The sequence below is a fragment of the Clytia hemisphaerica genome, unplaced genomic scaffold (assembly GCF_902728285.1).
Source record: "Clytia hemisphaerica strain Z4C2 unplaced genomic scaffold, Clytia hemisphaerica genome assembly, whole genome shotgun sequence".
Lineage (NCBI taxonomy): Eukaryota > Metazoa > Cnidaria > Hydrozoa > Leptothecata > Clytiidae > Clytia > Clytia hemisphaerica.
Genome location: NW_027103247.1, coordinates 170,022 through 189,793, shown reverse-complemented (window position 1 = coordinate 189,793; position 19,772 = coordinate 170,022). Strand labels below are relative to the sequence as shown.

The window sequence follows — 19,772 nt, the reverse complement described above, 5'->3', positions numbered from 1 at the left end:
TAAAAGGCATTATTTACAATTATCATATAATTGAATCATATTGAATATTTTAAATTTTGTTTTTTTTATAAAGAAAGTAAAAAAGAAAGTCTTAGACACAATCCATATACCATGCAAAAATTTTCACTCTTTAAAAAAAAAATTGAAAGGAATTTTTCAAGGGCAGATTTGTCATGCCAAAATCAATGTATGAAATTTCTTTCATATTTTTGGTTATCTTTTTTAAAATTTTGAATAAATCAATTCATTTTTACGTGGGATTTTATGGAATTGTCACTTGGATGATTTAAAAGGATATTTGAGTAAAGAAAATTTAAAACGTGGTTTTTATTTGACTAGGTATTTTTTGCAAAACATCCGGTTCAGTCAAAAACGCCTTCTCGGCCTCAGGTCTAAAATTGAAAATTTGAACCACAGATTTTTTGGGGAATTTTTCCTTACAAATACATTTCAATCATCACAGTGACCCTATATTTCAAATCTAAAGTAGTTTTGATCATTGGTTCAGGAATTATGATAAATTTTTAAGTTTTTTACAAAATTCAAACAAAATTTGTGTTTTCGCAGGATTATGGTTGTAAAATTTTAGATGAAATTTGTAAACTACCGTGAGATCGGGGTAACTTAATACATCAGTGGAGGCTAACATGCATAACCCTTAAATGAGTGACCTGGCTGGTCATTAAAATACAAAGTTAAATCAAAATAAAAAATTGTAGAGTAGAGGTGCGAGCGGAGCTGCGTAGTTCATTTGTTTTGAAATTTTGCTGCTTTGATTGGTCAGTCATTTGATGGCTATGCAGGTTACCAGACTTCAGGGTATACAGTATCATAGGAAAAAATCAAAAAAAATTACCTTGACCTTTTAGATGAATTAGCGGTGAAAAACTGTTAATCTTTCAATAATGACATGGTGATTAGCTGAAATTTCACCGTAAATTTATTAAAAGAGCAGGTTTTCACCTTGAATTACCCTACGGTCAGGAGAAATTTTTATATCTTGCATTCTGTTGTATAGTCTGATTGGGTAGCCGATATAATTTTGCATTTCTCCAGAAGAATGTGGAAATTTGAAGTGAAAAAAGATTCTTTTCGATACGATTTTTTCTGATGATGTAATGTTAGAAATGTGTCCTAAAAAAATTTTGGTTCAAATTTTACATAGACCTCTGAAGGCTTAGAAAAGCTGTTTTTGAACGAACCAGCTGCTTGCTAAAAATATAGTCAAAAAGAAACTTTTTGTTCAGATATTTGAAGATGCTTGAGTACTGCTCTTGTATCATAGAAGGTGTCGTTGTTCAGATGTTGTGGAAAGTGTTGTTCAGATATCGTGGAGGGTTATTCCTTCAGTCATAATGGAAAGTGTTGATAGCCACCGTGGAAAATGTTGTTTAGATATCGCAGAAAGTCTTGTTTAGAAGGTGTCGGTCTGATATTGTGAAAGGTGTTGGTTGAATTTTGTAGAAATGCATTGGTTGAAATATGCTAGATAACCTTGGTTTTTAAAATATTGCTGGTACCACTACTTTCACTCAAGTGCCAAGCTGAAAAAATGACTATCAAAAAATATAAAAAGATAGCTAGACATCAAACTCAATCAAGCCCAACAAAATAATAAACGAAGTAAAATCTGTTAAAATTTAGACTTCTTAGAAAAAACTTTACAGAGATTGAAAATTTTTAGCGCGCACAAAATCATTACTTGACAGAACTGGAAAAAGTCAATATTTCAGTCTCAACTGACACTGATTCCTGCTACCATAAAAGAAACTGCGAAATCCAGTGAATATAAACCTTACCTTTAGATGCTATACTTCAGGTGTCAGGCATCAAGTTGAATAAAATTTCCAAAAAATCAAAGTTAGAATTTGTTTGTGGGCCTTGAGGAAAACAATTCCTTCTAACTAATATTGTCATAAAAGCTAAAGATGAATGCGATTATGTAAGGTCTTATCTTCAGCCTCCAAATTATCCTACAAGAACATTCTTCTTCACCAGACCCAGAACCATCATGCTCAAAGAAAACAACCATTTTTTGGATAAAGTTCACTTCCTACTTGCATCCTTCCCTTCGATTTTGTGTTGTTTTGATTTTCTCTACCAAGTTCGTCTATAAATCTGCAGGGATTTTCCGCAAAATTCACCGACCCTTCTCCAAGGTCGGTAAGGGCAAAGATAAAATCAAGAAAAGCGCCAAATTGATATCGTCCGTAAACACAGACTCTATCCGCCGCGAAACATATTACGTTTTATAATATACAAACTATGTTATATCATAATAACATATTATACGGACGATAGCATCGTCTATCTACTAACGAGATAGATTCAACAAATCAAACAAAATATGTGCTTATGAATCAAATTGGATCGACATGGTTATGGATAGACATAGATTTTGCAAAGAGGGTGTCGTGAGGAGTAGAAATAGTTGAAGCTAAGCAATGCTAAGCAATTTTCTCAGGCTCTTTCATCTTTATCTGAAAATGGAGAAATTTTTCACACCTCTATGAATCAGACAAACGTCTTGAGACGTGTGAATTAAAAACAGACAACTTGACCTTTTTGTCAAGGCGCTTGTGGTTGTTTGGAAGCCAAGAAACATGACAAAGCTTGAGTGTCTTCGGTTGAAAGACTAGTAATCGATAATACTTTGTCCTGATGACGTCATATGGAGAAGGAAAAGGAAGGTGGAAATTGAAGTTTATACTTTGTTAATATTTCCTTAACATTCTTCGTCCTCCCTTAGATTTATTGTATGGTACTATTAAAATATAAATATTTAAAAAGTATATTTTTCCTTTTCTTTTACAAACTATTAATTTTCTGTTCTTAATTTTAATTGTCTCTGTTCTTTTTTCTTGTTCGTTTTTTCCTTTTTCTTTGTTAGATTTTTGGACAATTTTGAGGAAAGCTCGTAGGCGGTAGCGAAGTCTAACCGGAAAACACACCGTTAAAATTATTTTCTCCGTTTTTCATTTCAGTTTATTTTGATTTTTCTTCAATTGACCAAATTTTTCAATGTTGAAAACTCAATAGGAGATCGGAAGGGGCTTATTCCAAAAAAAGGTTCTTCTTAAAGCTCCTAGATGTGTAAATTTTGATGATTTGGTAATAGAATATTTTTACACTATTCGCAACCTTATGCCGTGGAAGTTGTTTTGAAAACTCCTTCTAATTTAAATTGGATTTAGATTTTTTTGAATAAAATAACCAGCCTTTTTCAGAGAAAGATCTCTTATTAAAATCATCTTTCTTATCTCTTTTTGTCTTTACTTAGATAGTTTTTTTGCCTCTTTTCGAGTTATACAATAAATCTTTTTGGTATTTGACGTATACCTGGATGCCAGGTCGTAGAAATAAAACCTTACACTTTCTTCACTTTTGTTTCTATGGAAACAAGAAGCGTTTCAGTTTTCTTCCTTTCAAAGTCTTTTGTGTTTGTTTCAAAAACTTGCAAAGAAGTGAGAAATTAATGTTTTGGCAATCGAGACTATGTACAGTTAAAAAATTTTATGAAACAGCTTTTTTTAATGTTTGCTTGAATATTTGTTTGGTAATTTTCAGGGAAAAATCAATATGGGGTTTTTCGATAAATGTTTTTGTTAGCCTTTTTAATTTTCACGAAAAAGAAAATACTATTGAAGAAGATAAGTGAAAAGGATTCGAATGAAATTAGCAATTGATTTAATTTGAAGTTCTTTTTTTACCGGCTATAACATAATGGTAAACATTTTTGTGTTACCGTTCAAAATTTAATTACACCATTTTTCATTCTTGTCATTTTCAGGTAAACAATTCAAAGAAAAATCCAAAAGAAGAAAATCCTACCAAAATTACTCCCAAGACCTTTCAACTATCTTCGAGGTATGTGTTGTGAAGATTTTTTCCTCAGTTTGAAAGCGAATAATGAACTTTTCAATTTCATTCAACAAGCAGCCTTACTGTTGACTTTTGCTGCCGCTTTGTTATGTTATTTTGCGTTCAAACCGGAAGAACAATATGATACCATGCAGAAATATTTACAAGGAATTTCTATGGGGCTATGGTCGTTCAGCATTTTTCTTATCTTAACTGTCGTATTGGCGTATGTTTGGGAAAGCCGTTATCAAAAGACTAGAAATGTATGGGGAGAGACAATTTACCGTGATCGAGGTGCTGTTAATAAGAAACTGAAACGTCAAAAAGTCATTAACCGAAACGACGTTTATTCAAGTTCAAGTTATGGCTCCACGACGCCGTTTAAGAGTTTAGCGTCGAGTTCCAGTGATACGAACATGAGTACCAATGACGTGGTGGTGAACGTACATTCGAGTCAATCCTCAACTCTTAATATATGAAACTTTGTGGATTTGATATGAGAGGGTCATTCTAGCACGATGAAAGAAGAAAATCTTCAATTCTGAATAGCGGGTTCAATAGAAAGATTCTACATTAAACGAGGTTATGGAAGAGAAAATTCTGGAACATAAAAAAGACATGGCTTTGCTTTTGACCGAATGTTGAGTTAATATTAACCATTTCAACTACTAACGATACTTCTGATAGACAACGCCGTAAACAGATTTTATTGGAATCTTAAAAAAGAACTGAACAATCTGGTGATATTTGACCCAATGATATTCTCAGAGAGTGATGAAAGAATGAATTCTTTTGACGCGGTAACATTTACCTGGCAAAGTTTGATCAATTTTATTGAATCTTTTTGTTCCTAGCAGGTTTTATTCTCGTGTTCCAAAACATTTCGAAAGTAACATCTGTCTTTTTTTTTTGTCTGGGGAAATGAGTTCAAAGTCTTTTTATTGGATTTCCCTGGCAAATTTCCATCCTAAACACCCAGGTGGGGATGGGGGGTACTTGGGTAAAAGGGATACGTGAAAAAAGGTACCTTGACCAGCGGCACGGTCTAGGTGTCTTTTTCACGGGTTGCAAAAACAGGAAAATAGAAGTATCAGTCAATGCCACTTTTTATGCAAATATATTGGCAAATGTTTAAAAAAAAACAAGTCCCATTTAGGGTCCATTTTTCGAATTTCAGCGGCACTCCACTCCCCCACCCCTGGCCTCTCTGCACTGGCTTTAACTACGGGTTGCCTCTCTCTTTATTTAAAACAGCCTAGATTCAAAGAACTTCTTTCAAAAACCGCTTTTACGGAATTTCAGTTTAAACAAGGCCTTGTACTTCTACCATCTTTCAAATGCTATTAATTTTTTTTCCAATCAAAGAGTTGAAAAATATGAAGTTTCCTTTTAACAGTCGGTCTTTCTGAACTGAATTGACCAATGAAAGCTTTCAATCACCAACGTACTTTACTTGATATATTTTTAGTGAAATATTCATATATCATTTTGTCGCAATGAAAAATATGACTCTCGTGGAAAGCGTTGGAAGTGTAAAACTGAGCTAACTTAACCAACATTAACTTTCAAATATTTCATGAAATGAAAGAAAGATTTGAAGTGAGTTATTCAACTACAGCTTGCGCTCTCTAATTCGATCTTCAAGGGAAATTGGATTTTCATTGAATGAAGCTTATCGAATAAGGGAGCGTCGTTTATGAGAGTTTCTTGTTAATGGGGACTTTAAATTTCATGGAACAAGGGAGCCTTTCGAATAGTAGAACGTCGTTTATGAGAGTTTCTTGTTGACGGGAACTTTAGATTTCATTGAATAAGTGAGCCTATCGAATAGTAGAACGTCGAATTAGAGAGCGTCAACTTTATTCAGTTCTTCGACCTCTATTTTGAAAAAGAAAATTCTTTTCGAAGGGGTCTGGACCACTAAGGAGGAGGAATCACAAATAACATTTATTTTGTCATTCTTCATGAACAAATAATAAGTAATTCAAAACATAATTGATTCAGTGATTTCCCCTTCACCTTCAATCCGGGTGACAGACATGAAAATATTATTGGTATGAAAATTTTTTTTTATTAAAAAATTATATGAAACATGCGTAAAAAATTATATTTTTCCATAATCGGATGTAAAGATATTATTTAAAAAATCGCTCAATTTTTATATATAAATTTGCTATGTTATTTACAGTTTTATGATGACAAAATAAAGATCTCGAAATATTAATAGGCACTTGTTAAAACTAAAGTTTCAAATTTCTAATCCTTTGCTTCTAATTCACAAAAATGCTTTAAAACTCTCCGAAAATATTTTTACTTTACTATTTTTTCTAAGAAGCGACTCTACTTTAAAGCTTAAATGGCTTCAAGTTGTTTTCTAAAAGGTTTTTCTTGATAGATCATTATCTTTAGTTCTTGAAATTCCGGTGAAATATACTATTATTAAATTCTATATGCAATATATGTACAATTCGATAAATTGACCAAAACGCTATGACATTTTGTGGGAATTCCGGCAACGAATGCGAAGTTAACTTTTGGAAGTTGTGGGTGCATTTAGAAGTGAGAACGGCAGTTTCAATGAAATTTCACTATCAAAATGGAATGGACCCTTTTAAAACTTTAATTGTCTTCAAATGGAAAACTCCAAAATCTCTTGGAACAAATTCCTCAAAAAATCCAAAAAAAATTTAAATGACACATTTTCCCATTATGTATTTCTAAAACCAGCTGAAATATTTTCACATTAAAGTACATCGATTGTTAGAAGTTTTCTCCACCAATTGTTTTAACCCTTTATGATTGGGGTCAAACTTAAGTCCCGCTTCACACAATCGACTAGCTGTTTTCACTTTACCAATTTGGCTAATCGAGACAGCTGTAATATGAAATAATCGAGTCACATCTTCAGTATTAGCATTCACAGTAACCATTTGTATCGTCTCTTGTTCATCCAAATCTAAAGCGCTCATATAATCCTCACAAGCCATCAAGTCCTCACCTTGCTTCTGATGGTAAACTGCTCGGATACAATAATCATTGGTGGTAGGATCTAACGCTAAGATCCTACTCATATCAATCAACCATTTCTTATGGTGAGCCAATCGTTGGTGACATTGCATTCTCTCTCTCAATGGACAAACATCGTTCTTGAACAAGGACGATGCTAACGAGTAATAAGCAACAGCTGAACCATATCGCTCCTTCTCGATTGACTTTCGACCCTTTTTCATACAACGCTCGTAAATCTGTTTCTTAGCTTTCGGACTGATGTACGTCAAAATATGCAAAGTCTCTTCATTCAAATCACACAAATCTTTCATACTGTTTATAGAGTCTTCAAGCTGGCGTTGTTCACTTAACGCCACTCCACGCCATACTTCGAATCTGGGTTCACCTGGAAACGCCCCTAATGCGCGATCTATAGCGATTTTCATGGTGATTTTATCATTGCTGAGATGTAAGCACTCTATGTATGTTGACACGTAATCGATGTTTGATGGAAAGACTTTACAAAGGAATTCACTGTATCGTAGAATGTCTAGATCCATTTCAGTAGTGGCAGTATTGGCTGTGGAGATATCAACTACATTCAAATCACTGATATCGTAAAGTTTCTTTCTACCCGCGCTCGTGTTCTCTACACCTTGTTTGATATACTGGATGACCATTTGTGAGAAAACAGTCACGTGCTCATATGGAAGTTTTGGAAGGCATTTCTGACAAGCTGTCGAATCGAGATTGAATGCTTCCTTGAAATCACGTAATGCTTCCTCTACGTGAGTGGTTACGGCGTATAAAACAGCACGTGCGCACAGAGCAGCCGTCACGAATTCTTTCCGCTCAAGACATTGTTTAAAGTCTTGATCTGCAGCTTCGAAATTGTTCAAATGCATGTAACAATAACCACGTGATAGAAAAAGACCTGGTGCCGAGGATCCATCAATGGCGCAAAGGACGACGGTAAAACATTCGGACGCTTCTCGAAATGCGTATTCGTTGCCTAGGAAACGGACGCCATGCAAACGGTGAACACGAGCGATCTCTTTCCGTTCGTCGAGAGGGAGTTTCGATAAGTCATTAGTCAGATTCTCTTCGCCGTATACTTTCAAAAGTGCTCGGAAATCCTCGGTGGATGCGACGTAAGCCCCGACTTTGAGACGAATATTGGCGAGATAAACCATCGGTAGAGTTTCGGTCGGGTACTCCTTAACGAGTTTGATCAGAAAATCTTGAGCAATGTCAAGCTCTTCGCACACGTGTAATGAGTCGATGTATAGTTTAGCGATCTCTAGCCTGTTTTCCGACTTGTATGCAAGCAGTCGAGCGGCTAATGAGAGCACAGTCTTTTTCATTTGTAAATTCTCAACACTTTCATCAATAACGGAGAGATAGGTGCATAATTCATTGACAAATAGTTTCAAATTAAACACTTTCAGAAGTTCAAGTAATGAAGCAAATTGTTTCTTCTTGTCGGTATCATCCTGCAATCCTAACTGATCCAAAAGTAACATACCTTTCTCTGGATCACGATTCAAAATATGAGCTATACACAGGATCATAGAAAGTTCGGTGCAGTTGTGGTGGTGACTTAGAAAATCCTCCAGATGCGAGATCACTAACGCATGCTTTGAGCTATCGGTTAAACATATCATCTGTGTAACGATCATGGATTCGCAGTTTGCGTCGACCTCGTCTAAGTAAACTTTACACGTGGCAAACGCTTTTTCAGTCTCGTTATTGTATCTGTATAAATTGCACAAGGATAAAACAGGATCTGGGTTGTTTGGTTGCAGCCTGGCAGCCATTTTAGAGTACTGTATCTTCGCATCGATATCCACCCCTCCTGACTCCTTAGCTGCGATAAACAAACAAATATCAGCTATTTTTCCAATCTGTACATCATCCAGTTGACAAAGAAAACGTTCAACGGTAAACTTCTCAAGAAACTCAACACATAATATGGCACACGAATGAAAATTTTCAACTTTTAAATGTATCTGAGCGATATTAAGGAATGCCTCACTCTGTGTGTTCTGGTACTCTGGTTTCTGTAAATCACGGTAAAGAAGGTAGGCTTTCCGTAAACACGCCTTCCCGAGAATGCTTTCTTCGTTTAAACTAATTTGACTTCGTTTCCGCCCTAAAGATGAGCTGCTGGATGAGGAGCTTCTCATTTCGCCTTCGTAAGCTGCATTAGCGAAACTGCTATCACTAACTGATGATTTCTTTTTGAAGCTCCCTTTCTTCTCATGTTGTTTGGATGATCTCCGGTTTTTCATATCAGCACATAAGCTTTGGTATAAAATCTCTAAATCTTGAAACGAAAGTTCCAGAAGTTTGGATGTAAATAAATCATCATTACTGTATGTTGCACTGTAGCTTTCGTTAAACTCCACCGATGCTTTCTTAATGTTTTTATTCTTGCATTCAGCAATAGCGTTCATGAGAAGTAGCATGGTAGCTGTCGTTTCTCGCTCCTCCGAACTCTCGCCGTCAAAACTGGTATTAACGAGTAAGCCTTGAGGTGATACTACGATTGTAGACATCTCTCTTCAAATCCCCCTCCTCAATATTTACCCAAAAACGTTTATACTGGGTTCAGCGACAATAAATAATAAATAATGAAAAATAGAGGGTGCGATTAAAATCTCTGATGACACATAAAAATGCGTATAAAATGACCATCAATATCCTTTGTAATCTCACACCCTGACCAAAAGTATCGTTTTTTGTTTCCAAACTCCTCTCCTACTGTGTAGAAGTTCAACAATCTATTTATCTTTCAATGTCTCCTTGTCTATGTCACCCTATGATTTTCACTGTAGTGTGACAGTAACACCTTTTTTGTCTGAAGGAAATTATCCTAACGTTCGTATCAAAGGTATAAACAATGTACCAAGAATTATCACAAATATAATTTCACTTATGAAAAGAATTTGCGAAAAGTCACCCAAACATGACAGCACTGACACAAATTTTGACTTCTTTCTTTTATTTGACAAGTTAAGAAATATTCTTTCACGTATTTTATCTCTCAAGTATGTAGAGAAAGTGGTGTGTCGAAAATAGCATCGAAAAAAAACATCATCGACAAAACAAACAACGAGAAATACTTAAGAAGACAAAATTTCATCGACTGAAGTTTTTACAAGAAATCCACGCGCGTTAGCAAGTTAATACTTTGCCTTTGTTTTGAGAGCCCAATACCATTGTCACCTTGTAAAAAGTTCATGGGTCAACATTTTGTGGGATACAAAACCCCTCTTTTCGCTTCATTGTTTATGATTAAGTACAAACTTTTTTTCACCTTCATTACTTGGCACTTTGCTTTATAAGAAAATCTGAGACATATTCAGAGAATTTAGCTTGAGACTTGAGTTGACCTAGAGAATGTTATGAAAATAGCCCCTGCATCTGATCGTGTGACCTTCAAAACGGTCAGGTCAGATCTTTTAAAGCGTGAACCTTTTGGCTCCCCTTAGACTATTTATGCTGTTTATGGACAATATTCCTCTATAGTTGTACTATGTTGTACTTATATCAAGGTATTTTGGTTCATTCGCCCTCATTCGTTCATTTATTCATTCATTCGTCGCCATTGATTTTAGGGTCAGTTTATTGCTTATTTGGCACCGAGATATTGGCTCTGGTGCAACATCCAGCTACGGTGCGCAAGGTTGTAGGTTTGATTCCAGGCCGGGTCATACCAAAGATTCCCAAAATTGTACTTGGTGCCTCTCTGCTTTGATGCTCAACAACTAAAGAGACGGATCAAAGGTAAGTTGAGAAATCCAGGGAAAGGAGTGGCGCCCTCCCCTACATTCGGATAGACAGCTATATGTTTTTTTTATAAGCAAGTGTATGCCCCTTGGTCAGGCTCGTGTATGCTTAAGTTCTCAAAGCATCCAGGCATAGATTATCACCCCAGCCAAGTTTTAGTGAAATTTTAGAAATTTTGTAAAAATTTGTTCAGATTTGGGAGCAGTGGTAGCCGTGGAGTGTCTTTTTTATACTTGACCTCAACCAAACCCAGGCACGACGGAAGCTTTTTATATCTGGTACGGCGAATGAGGAAATTTAAGCGATTTTATAGCGATTTGACCGACGAAGAGGAAAACTTCGGGTATTTTTGTGAAAATCTGGTACGGCGGCCGCCGTACCTGCCGTACCCGTTGCGTCGTGCCTGCAAACCATTTTACATTTTACTTTGAACTCTCTGCCTCGGTAGCCTTTTAAGATTTTAATTTTTTAAATTTGATTTTTCCTTATCCTTTGGTTGAGGATTGGATAATTTTAATTGTACAATACAAAATTCGATATTTAAATATATTTATCAAACTTACTTACTTACTTATTGGTTCAGACGACAGAGACATGGCACGTATAAATGTCACAGTTATACAATATTCTTATAGAAGAAAAGTCATTAAAGATGTGGGGAGGTATTTGTTTACATATAGAAGAGTCTACAAGTGACATCAAAATCATCAGTTCATTCTTTCGCCAAACCACTTGGCTCTTCTCTTCTTTTAATTTCATAACTACAAATTCTGATACGTTTAGATGTTATTGCCAATAAAGGTAGTCCTTAGTCTTCCTTGCATTAAATCATCTATTCGTCACACTTTATACAAAGAAGTCATTATTATTTGGACTAGAATTTACCTCTCGTGAAAAAAATGGTATATTCAACTACAAAACGTACCAGACCTTTAAAAAAATGCCAGCATATACGCTTTTCTTATGAGAAAATTTATAAGGTTGGCCAAACAATTAAGAATATGGTGAGAATACCACCATCATGGAATTTGGCAACTGAACATAAGAATGTTATTTTAGATATGAAATTACCAATTATTCCCAGCAGTGCTAAAAGGTTCAACAAAAATGACAAATCTTTGCTTCAGGTATATCTAGTACTAGATTTTGCTGGGTTTGGACCCAAACCTAAGAATACCGTAAGAATATTTCAGGATAACTTTTCTCAAAAGGTTAAGAATATTCATGATGAATAGAAAAAACACCATTCTTATAAGCGTGTAATAGCAATAGTTTTTGCGAGTTTTAAGCCTAAAATTTTTCTAAAAATGTTCTTATTTTCACCATTTTGTAAGTATTTTTGCGCAATTTCCTAAGATATCATAATTTGTTCTTATAAAAAACGTGTAGCGCCTCATCAACGTTAAGTTTCAATCAGGTCACATGATCATTTTTATGGTTTTGAATATTGATATTTCATCTTTTGCAAATATTTGCAGAGTATAGGACGTGCGAGAGATTAACATGCTCCTGTTTGAACTTAGATCAAAACGGTGTCAATCTTAGCAAAGATACCCTCCCTATCTGATAATAAGTGGGAATTGTATTCAAAATAACTTGAATTTTGACGATTTGGCTGAAAATGGGATTTCAGAAAATTGTTTTGTCTGAACTAGACCTAAAATTTGTTTCTTATCATCACTTGGCTCTTAAATCTCAATGGATACCTTGGGTGTCCTATTTCAAACATAAGTTCAACTCCTTGACATCCTGACAACATACTTAATGACTTCTTCAGATTTTATATTTCGTATGCAGAACCACCAGTCATGTGTTTTGTATCTAGACAGGAAACCGTAACCCTCCTCTAAAAGCAAAGTGCTATAATTATGTCCCTTACATTACGCAACCTTCAATTGAGGTTGAACCCTTTTATTTTGATAAACTTTTTATTTACGTAATAAGGGTTACAAAACCACTGAGTGTTTGGAAATTCTATCATTAGCTCATCTTTTTTATTATTGTTCGTTCGATGCACTTTTTTTAATACTTGAAATACCCTAAATTTTCGAAATTTCACTTGGAGGAATGTTTTTTTCCACCAGAAGTTTATTTTAATAATTGCGAAAATTGCGAAATTGTTTCTGAAAATTATCCGAGAAAAAGTTCTCCAAAGTGACTGGATAAACAAACTATCCAAAATCTACATTTCTTTGTCATCTTTAGCATATGAACAAAATGGAATAGAGGGTTATGTTTATAATTTTAAGTCATCTCATGTTCACCCCTGCTCTGACGGAGTTTTATCTGGCACCCAGATGGTGAAATTTTCATCCGACACGCTAAAGCACTGAAGGTCGGGAAAATTTTCAACTTCTGGAAGGTTTTCATCATTTCCAGAATTTTGTGAGACCGCGTCAAGAATCTTGCAGCGGGAGGTCTGGTAACCCAGCCCTCCTTTTTGGGGATTGGTGGGTCCAACCGAAATATTTTTAGCTTTACGCGCAAGGGTTGTTGAATCCGACTGAGGATGCGGAACATCAAAGGCCGACTATCATTCCTCTCCGATGGGAAGTTGGCCCACACCTTTAGAGCTTTAGCGTGGGCGACCGCCAATCCGCCATCGGAATATCAGATGAAAAAAGATAGGCGCTCAAAGTTTTTGACTAGGGTTGACTAGAAATTTGTTAAAACAAGTCAGATTTTAGGTGGGAGTTTCTCTTGAGCTTGACAACATATGGTGTAATCTAGAACTTAGTAGCAAGAAAAGGCATATTTACAAAGAAAGATTTAGATATTGAAGGGTTAAGAACGTGTATCGAAAGATAGATATGGCGTGATATTCACTATGCATATGAGAAAAATATGACAGTCGATAAGCCTTTGTAATGAGGTGCGATGACGTGAGAAAAAAGTCCATTTTCAGATGATCACGAGTAGAGTGATGGATTTGTAAATTATTATTTGGAATATCTGTAGACGCATATGTATAATAAAGAGTTGACACAATGTCTATGTTTCAAACTCATGGTGCTTAGGTACCAATTGTCAGTGAAAAAACACACATGTATACGTTTTTTATAAGAACAAACTATATAAGAACATAAGGTTTTGCGAACACACCCGATTTCTTTTAATATCGCTCAAAACGGTGAAAATAATATTCAAAGGCTCAAATTTTGGATGTTCATATAAAACGTGTAGACGAAAATAAGAAGATTTGTTCCTTTTAGTCTGGGGCAATGTTCTTTGGGGAGTGATCATTACTGATAATATTTTCGTAGTTATTTGTTTAAATTAGTACAGTATATGGCCCCCAAAACGGAGACGGCCCCCAAAACGGAGACGGCCCCCAAAACGGAGGTCGTCATTAAAATTGATTCTGATTGTGGATTTATCAGAATTAAACGATTTTTGTTATATTTTGAGAGAATGATGGTCATACTTAAAAATGAGCATGTTTTTGCTGGTTTGAGACAGATTCAAAATAACATATTTGCGTCTGAAGGAAATATTTTAACACCAAAATTGGATAAAAATTGCATACAACTCACTCTAGCTCCTTGCATATTGAAAATAAGTTATAAAAATGGGGTATAGGAAACTTTCTACACCTAATGCCGTTCAGAAAATGCAGATACATCTGTGACTTTAGATGATGGGTAAAAAATATAGCATAGTAAAGGTCAACCAGTATTTTGAGACCCTAGAATCAGTATTGATAAAACCGAAAATTTATATTTAGAATCAGCAAAAAATCTTGGAATTCCATTCCTATCAGCTTGAGTTAATAATTTATAACAAAAAATTAACATTATATATAAAAATTTTCGCTGAATCAGCAAAAACGGTAAATTCTGTAATTTTTTTGCAAAATAAAGGAGAAAAATACCTTTAAAGCTTAATATTTTCAGTTTCAGTTAAAGCTTTTTTCTAAAATTTTCACAGCCTATTAAGGCTAAACTTCATTAAGACGTTGTTAAATCAAAATTGTCATTTTGAAAATTTCTAAAATTTCAGTTTGGACTTTGCAATATCAAAAATCTTGAAATATTTCATAAAAATCATAAATTTTACATCCATCGGGTCGTAAATTTAAGGGAAAACACAAATATGTTCGCAGTTTTCCCCCCTATCACCACTGGGCTTAATAACTTGATTTTAAGTACACCTACGTTTTGGGGGCCCCAAACCTCTGTTTTGACAACCAGGGGTATACCGTAAAACTTTTATCAAACAAATTTATGCCCAAAACCCTCTAAATCACATTTCCAAACCATGGTCAAAATTTTGTATTCATATCTTAAAGATGTCTCGAGAAATCGCTAAAATTGCAAACCTCCATTTTGGGGGCCATTAGAAAAAAAGCTACCTATCTTTAAGCGATTGAAAAATATTGTTGAAATTTTGAAATAAAGTAGAGATATTAAAGTTTTTCATGCAGCAAAAATTTTTGTAAAACCTTTTTTCCTCTAGATTTGAGAGAAATTTTAAATTTGATCGACGTTTTGGGGGCCACATACTGTAGAGGGCTTTTTTTTCAGCAGAAAATTATTTTTTTAAATTTGGCATGAACCTTGAGAATTGGATAGAAGCAGCTGACCAAAGGAAGTATTCATTGAAAATATGGTGACAGTATAATTAGCTACGGAAATCTTAAATTCAAGTACTGTTTTCTTTGCATTTCTTTTGACGTAACATTTTTGACAAAGTGTGTAAAAACGTCAACTCGAAATTCATTTCTTTCACGTATCTCTCTACAAAACTTGTTGACTTGCCAAGAATTAGATTGAAAAAATCTTTTGATTAGATAACTGAGAATGTTGTTCGATTCTCAACGCTGTTTTTGCTAAATCAAGAGTTATACCTAAAGAGAAAAATTTTTGACGAGAACAAAAATCTGTCCAATGAGCCCATTCGTCAATTTTGGTGCAATTTGGCTGAATTTATTTTGGCGATTTAATAAAGTTTCTAAATTTGGCGAGAATTAATTTTGGCGAACGACCCATTTTTGTTCAATAGCTGGAAAAGGAGCAAAAATGGTTTTAGGAGAAATAAAGACTAAATTGAAAGAAAATTGAATTTATTTTGGCGAACGACCTATAAATTTAAATTTGGCGGAAAAAAATTTTACGTGTATAAGTTTCGGTCAAAGTTTTATTTCCGTCAAATAGAATTTTTAAATCGTCGTATCGGTCTTAAATACTGCAAGTTATTTCCTTATATATTAGTTTAAAAACTAAAATCATAGAAAACACTAACTATATGTCTGAAAATTTAAAGTGAATTAATCTCAAAATGGAACTCCCTTGCTATGAGTTACTTAAATAAGGTGATAAACGATGATGTCGTCCGTTAGAGCTCAGTAAACGCGAGTATATGTGTAGCGTTTACAACCTTCACGGTGGTTTACGGAAAAAAGTGGTGGCATCGTCTACACTGTAAACACCTCCGCCACTGCTTACGTAAGCTTACTCTTCCCCGGATTAAACACCATTTTAAAATTTATCCCTAGTCTCTAAACAATTTAAAGATTTTGTGTAGACAAAAGGATCGTCAAATTGGGTAACCATGCGTTTCGATCCAAAAAGAATCCTCTTTATGGTAAAGATTATCTACCTTATCGGCCAAAACTTAGTCGGTCATAATTGACTAAATTTTGGAATGGTGATTAAAATTAGGACCGACTAAAGATTTGGGCCAAATTAAAAGTTTATAATAAAGCTTTCCTTATTTTCCATCTGTTTGTAAATTTAGAAATGACCCAAATTTTTAGTCGGTCTTAATTATTAACCGGCCCTTAGTGACTAAATTTTGACGAGGTGACTAAGATTAAGGCCGACTAAAATTAAGGCCGACTAAGTTTTGGCCGATAAGGTAGATAATCTTTACCATAAAGAGGATTCTCTTTGGAGCGAAACGCATGGTTACCCAAATTGACGATCTAAGTTTTGGCCGATAAGGTATATCTCACAGATAGCAAATTAATGTAAGATAGACATGTAGTATGATAAAGCAGACTTCACTTCGAAACACTAAACACTAGATTCCAAATATCATTAAAATCAACTAGATGATAAAGATATACATTGGTTCTGAAATTTTTCATCCCAAAAGTTAATTTTGAAATCTGTCCCATAATTCATCGATAATGTCTCTTTTCAATTCATCCAAAACTCTGAGCAGCTTTTCATCTTCAGATCTGCCATCATTTTCATAGTAAACCTCGCGTTTCCCAGGGCGTGGTCGACTCCACATTTCTTCTGATCGTCGATGCAGTAAGGAATCCGGATGTTGAAGTTCCCGACGTCCCGGTCGTGGTCGAAATAATTCTCTTCTACCAGGGCGAGGGTTTCTTAAAAGGTGTTGGTAATCGAGGTCTGTGTCACTCGATCTTCTATGAAGCATTGAATCTGGATGCCTTTCTCGACGTCCAGGTCTTGGCCTTATTTCTCGTCCTGGCCGAGGTCCACTCAAAAACTCTTGACCTCTTTTATGTAGCATTGAATCTAGCCCTGGGTTTCTGAAAAGTTCCCTTCGTCCTGGGCGTGGTCTATGCAGCAGTGCTCTTTTTTTTAGGATCGAATCTTGGTTCATTAGATCAAATAATTCTCGTCTACCAGGGCGTGGTCTGTTTAAAAGTTCTTGACTTTCTCGTCTATGTAGCATTGAGTCGAAGCCAGGGTTAAGCCAGGTCTCACGTTTAACATGTAAAAGTTGGCCTTCTTCTTCAGGGCTTGAAGATCCAACAGCAAAGCCAACGGCGATAAAAAAACATAAAATTCGGATGGTAGTTTCGCTCGATAACATTTCAATTTTTGGGCTGCCCTTCAAGCCGCGTGTGCCAAAAAGCGTTTGTATCTGGATTCTTTATTTTGCCAGAATTTCTGTATTATATCAAGCTCCTTTGGCTCAAAAGACTTTCACACGTTTAAAGCTACGCTGGCTTTTCGTAGATGACTTGAGTTCGAAAATTCACTCACAGTTTCATAAATCTCAGTGCCATAGAATCGCTCCTTTTAAACTATTCCTTTAAAAGTTCAGAATCCCACGACGAACAAAAGCTCTTGAAAAGGAGGGGAAATTTACCAAGAGGCTGCGAAAAAATTGTTATACTTCATTGATTGATTCCATCAATTCTGAGTATTTACTGTTCTTATTATGCGGAGTTTGTTGAGAATTTCAATTTACGGCCGTGAAATGTTTCTTTTAATTGGGTGAATGATGGGAGTTTTAAATGTTGAAATTTCGTAACATCATCACATCTCGTTTTTCACACGTACTTCTCTTTTCTGTAGGAACACTAATTTCAATGACTGCTTGAGTGCCCGAAAATTTCATTTCATTCATTCTCTAGTCCTCACATTTCATACGACTGAAATAACTTTCAAGCCTAGACTGCTGGATCGTAGGCTAACGTAATGATCATGTCACGTCGAGGCTGGTCATTGACCTTGGTTGCTTCACAGGCGACTGAAGTTCGATTCCCACTCGCACCTGGCAAGTGAATGAACCTTCGCCCGGGTCAACCCATGCCATGTGAGGGGAATTGAGTAGTCAGTCCAAGGTGCTGACAGGGCGCTCATTAAAAGCATCTATAGTTGCAAAAATAGGCCTCAAGGTCTCCTGCAAATCAACCAAATAGAAATAGAAATATAAACGTTCTATTGTTTACACCTCAAATATTCAGTTGAATTTTCAATATGCTAGATCATCATCCTGGCAGTGGACGACCGCATATGATTTTTCAATAGATTTGGAGACTAAAAATTACTTTTCTTGCAGAAATGTGAGGAAGTCCGACTGGTTCTGCGACGTGGGATACGTGCGTACACGGTGTACGTTGGAGAACTATCTTTCTTTACCAAAACTAATATATATTTCTCATTTTATTTTATTTCCTGACTTTAGAATAGTCTTGGTTTAGGCGTGACACGTGACAAGGACATTATTTAACTTATCTCTACCTTTTACTTACGCAGCATTTTTAAACGAAGAAGGAACAACTTTCTCCTTCTCCCGTGCTGCACGAGAAAAAGTTTTGAGAATTTCTTCTAAGTAATCTTTAAAGTAGAACCAATTGTTCTTTTTCCTAGGAAGCTATATGTTCTTACAAAAAATTCTGTTCTGTTAGGTCTGAATAGATAAATTCTTGGTAACTAACACATATGGATTTCATCTTCTTAAATCGATTGATAAACTCTTCCTTTTTTTCAATGGTGAGAATACACGCCTTATTCTCCATATGGTGTATTGAAAAGAAAAAAAAGGTGAAAAAGGGTGCTAATTGAGAAGTCTAAATATTTAAGAGTCTTTCACAGCCCTCTTTTTATCGCACAATCTTGTTAATTTGCTCTTTTTGAAGAAATCAACAAAGGAGGGATTGTAGGTGAAGATTGTGAAAAGAATGGAGGTGTCTGAGGAGATAGATTTTTTTCAAATTGGCTTTTCTAAAATCCCACATATTAAGAATTTTTAACGCCAAGTTTATCTGTCAAAACTCAGTCAGCCGATCCCAGTGGTTTGATAATGAGCTATTCTTTCTTGTAGTTTGAATAGGCAGAAATTTGTTTTTTAAAAGTACATCGTGCCATGAATCTGATCTACGGAAAAAATATTTCATCCGTGCGTTAAAAAGATATGATCAATTATGTACAAAATTTGCCTGTTTTCTCCTTGAATCTTGAATTCTGTTTCTTTTTATATACAGTACTGCAATTGCGGTATATGTAAAATGTAAAAGATATGTTTAAGCCGTAATTGCAATAAAAAGTTACTACTGCAATTGAGGGATCTCCTTGACTGGAATCCTTCTTGATTGATAATCTGAAAATCTGATCCTCTCTTTGACCTCAATTTATAAAATAAGGGGTTACACGAGCGAGCACCCCGCCAAAAACCGAAATTTTCACGCTGTTTCTTGGTGAATTACACTTTGAGGATTCCCTGAAAAAAGAAGCCTTTCCAAGTTTGTTGACGCAAATTCGATTTTCCCTACTGCACGAGCTTCGAAAGCTTAAAGTACCGTCGGAAACATTGGAATAGATGTTGCTATGCGTAGAAAAATAACTGCGATGTCTAGTATAGGCGTCCGTTGTTGTAGTTGTTGACCGTAGTGCAGTGGTAGAGCATCCGGCTACGGTTTGCAATGA

At 35.3% G+C, this 19,772-nt stretch overlaps 3 protein-coding genes across 3 annotated transcripts in view; 1 reads left to right on the top strand and 2 right to left on the bottom strand.

The window, feature by feature from the left end:
* The window catches only part of LOC136815883 (dnaJ homolog subfamily C member 17-like), a 52,059-nt gene extending 47,608 nt beyond the window's left edge, over positions 1–4,451 (top strand). The window contains exon 10 of the mRNA XM_067072409.1: positions 3,791–4,451. The gene's annotated coding sequence lies outside the window, so the exon portion shown is untranslated. The remainder of the gene's footprint in view (positions 1–3,790) is intronic.
* Positions 4,452–6,268: 1,817 nt separating this feature from the next.
* Positions 6,269–9,984, bottom strand: LOC136814103 (tetratricopeptide repeat protein 34-like). Its single transcript, XM_067070647.1, has one exon. The coding sequence runs from the start codon at positions 9,405–9,407 to the stop codon at positions 6,600–6,602; it is 2,808 nt and encodes a 935-aa protein (XP_066926748.1). The 5' UTR covers positions 9,408–9,984; the 3' UTR covers positions 6,269–6,599.
* Positions 9,985–16,623: 6,639 nt separating this feature from the next.
* LOC136814008 (uncharacterized) lies at positions 16,624–17,768 on the bottom strand. Its single transcript, XM_067070544.1, has one exon. The coding sequence runs from the start codon at positions 17,428–17,430 to the stop codon at positions 16,738–16,740; it is 693 nt and encodes a 230-aa protein (XP_066926645.1). The 5' UTR covers positions 17,431–17,768; the 3' UTR covers positions 16,624–16,737.
* Between the last annotated feature and the right edge of the window lie 2,004 nt (positions 17,769–19,772).

Bases quoted from the DNA above. Each gene is read 5' to 3' on its own strand.
- LOC136814103 (XM_067070647.1), bottom strand. From the start codon at position 9,407: ATGTCTACAATCGTAGTATCACCTCAAGGCTTACTCGTTAATACCAGT.
- LOC136814008 (XM_067070544.1), bottom strand. From the start codon at position 17,430: ATGTTATCGAGCGAAACTACCATCCGAATTTTATGTTTTTTTATCGCC.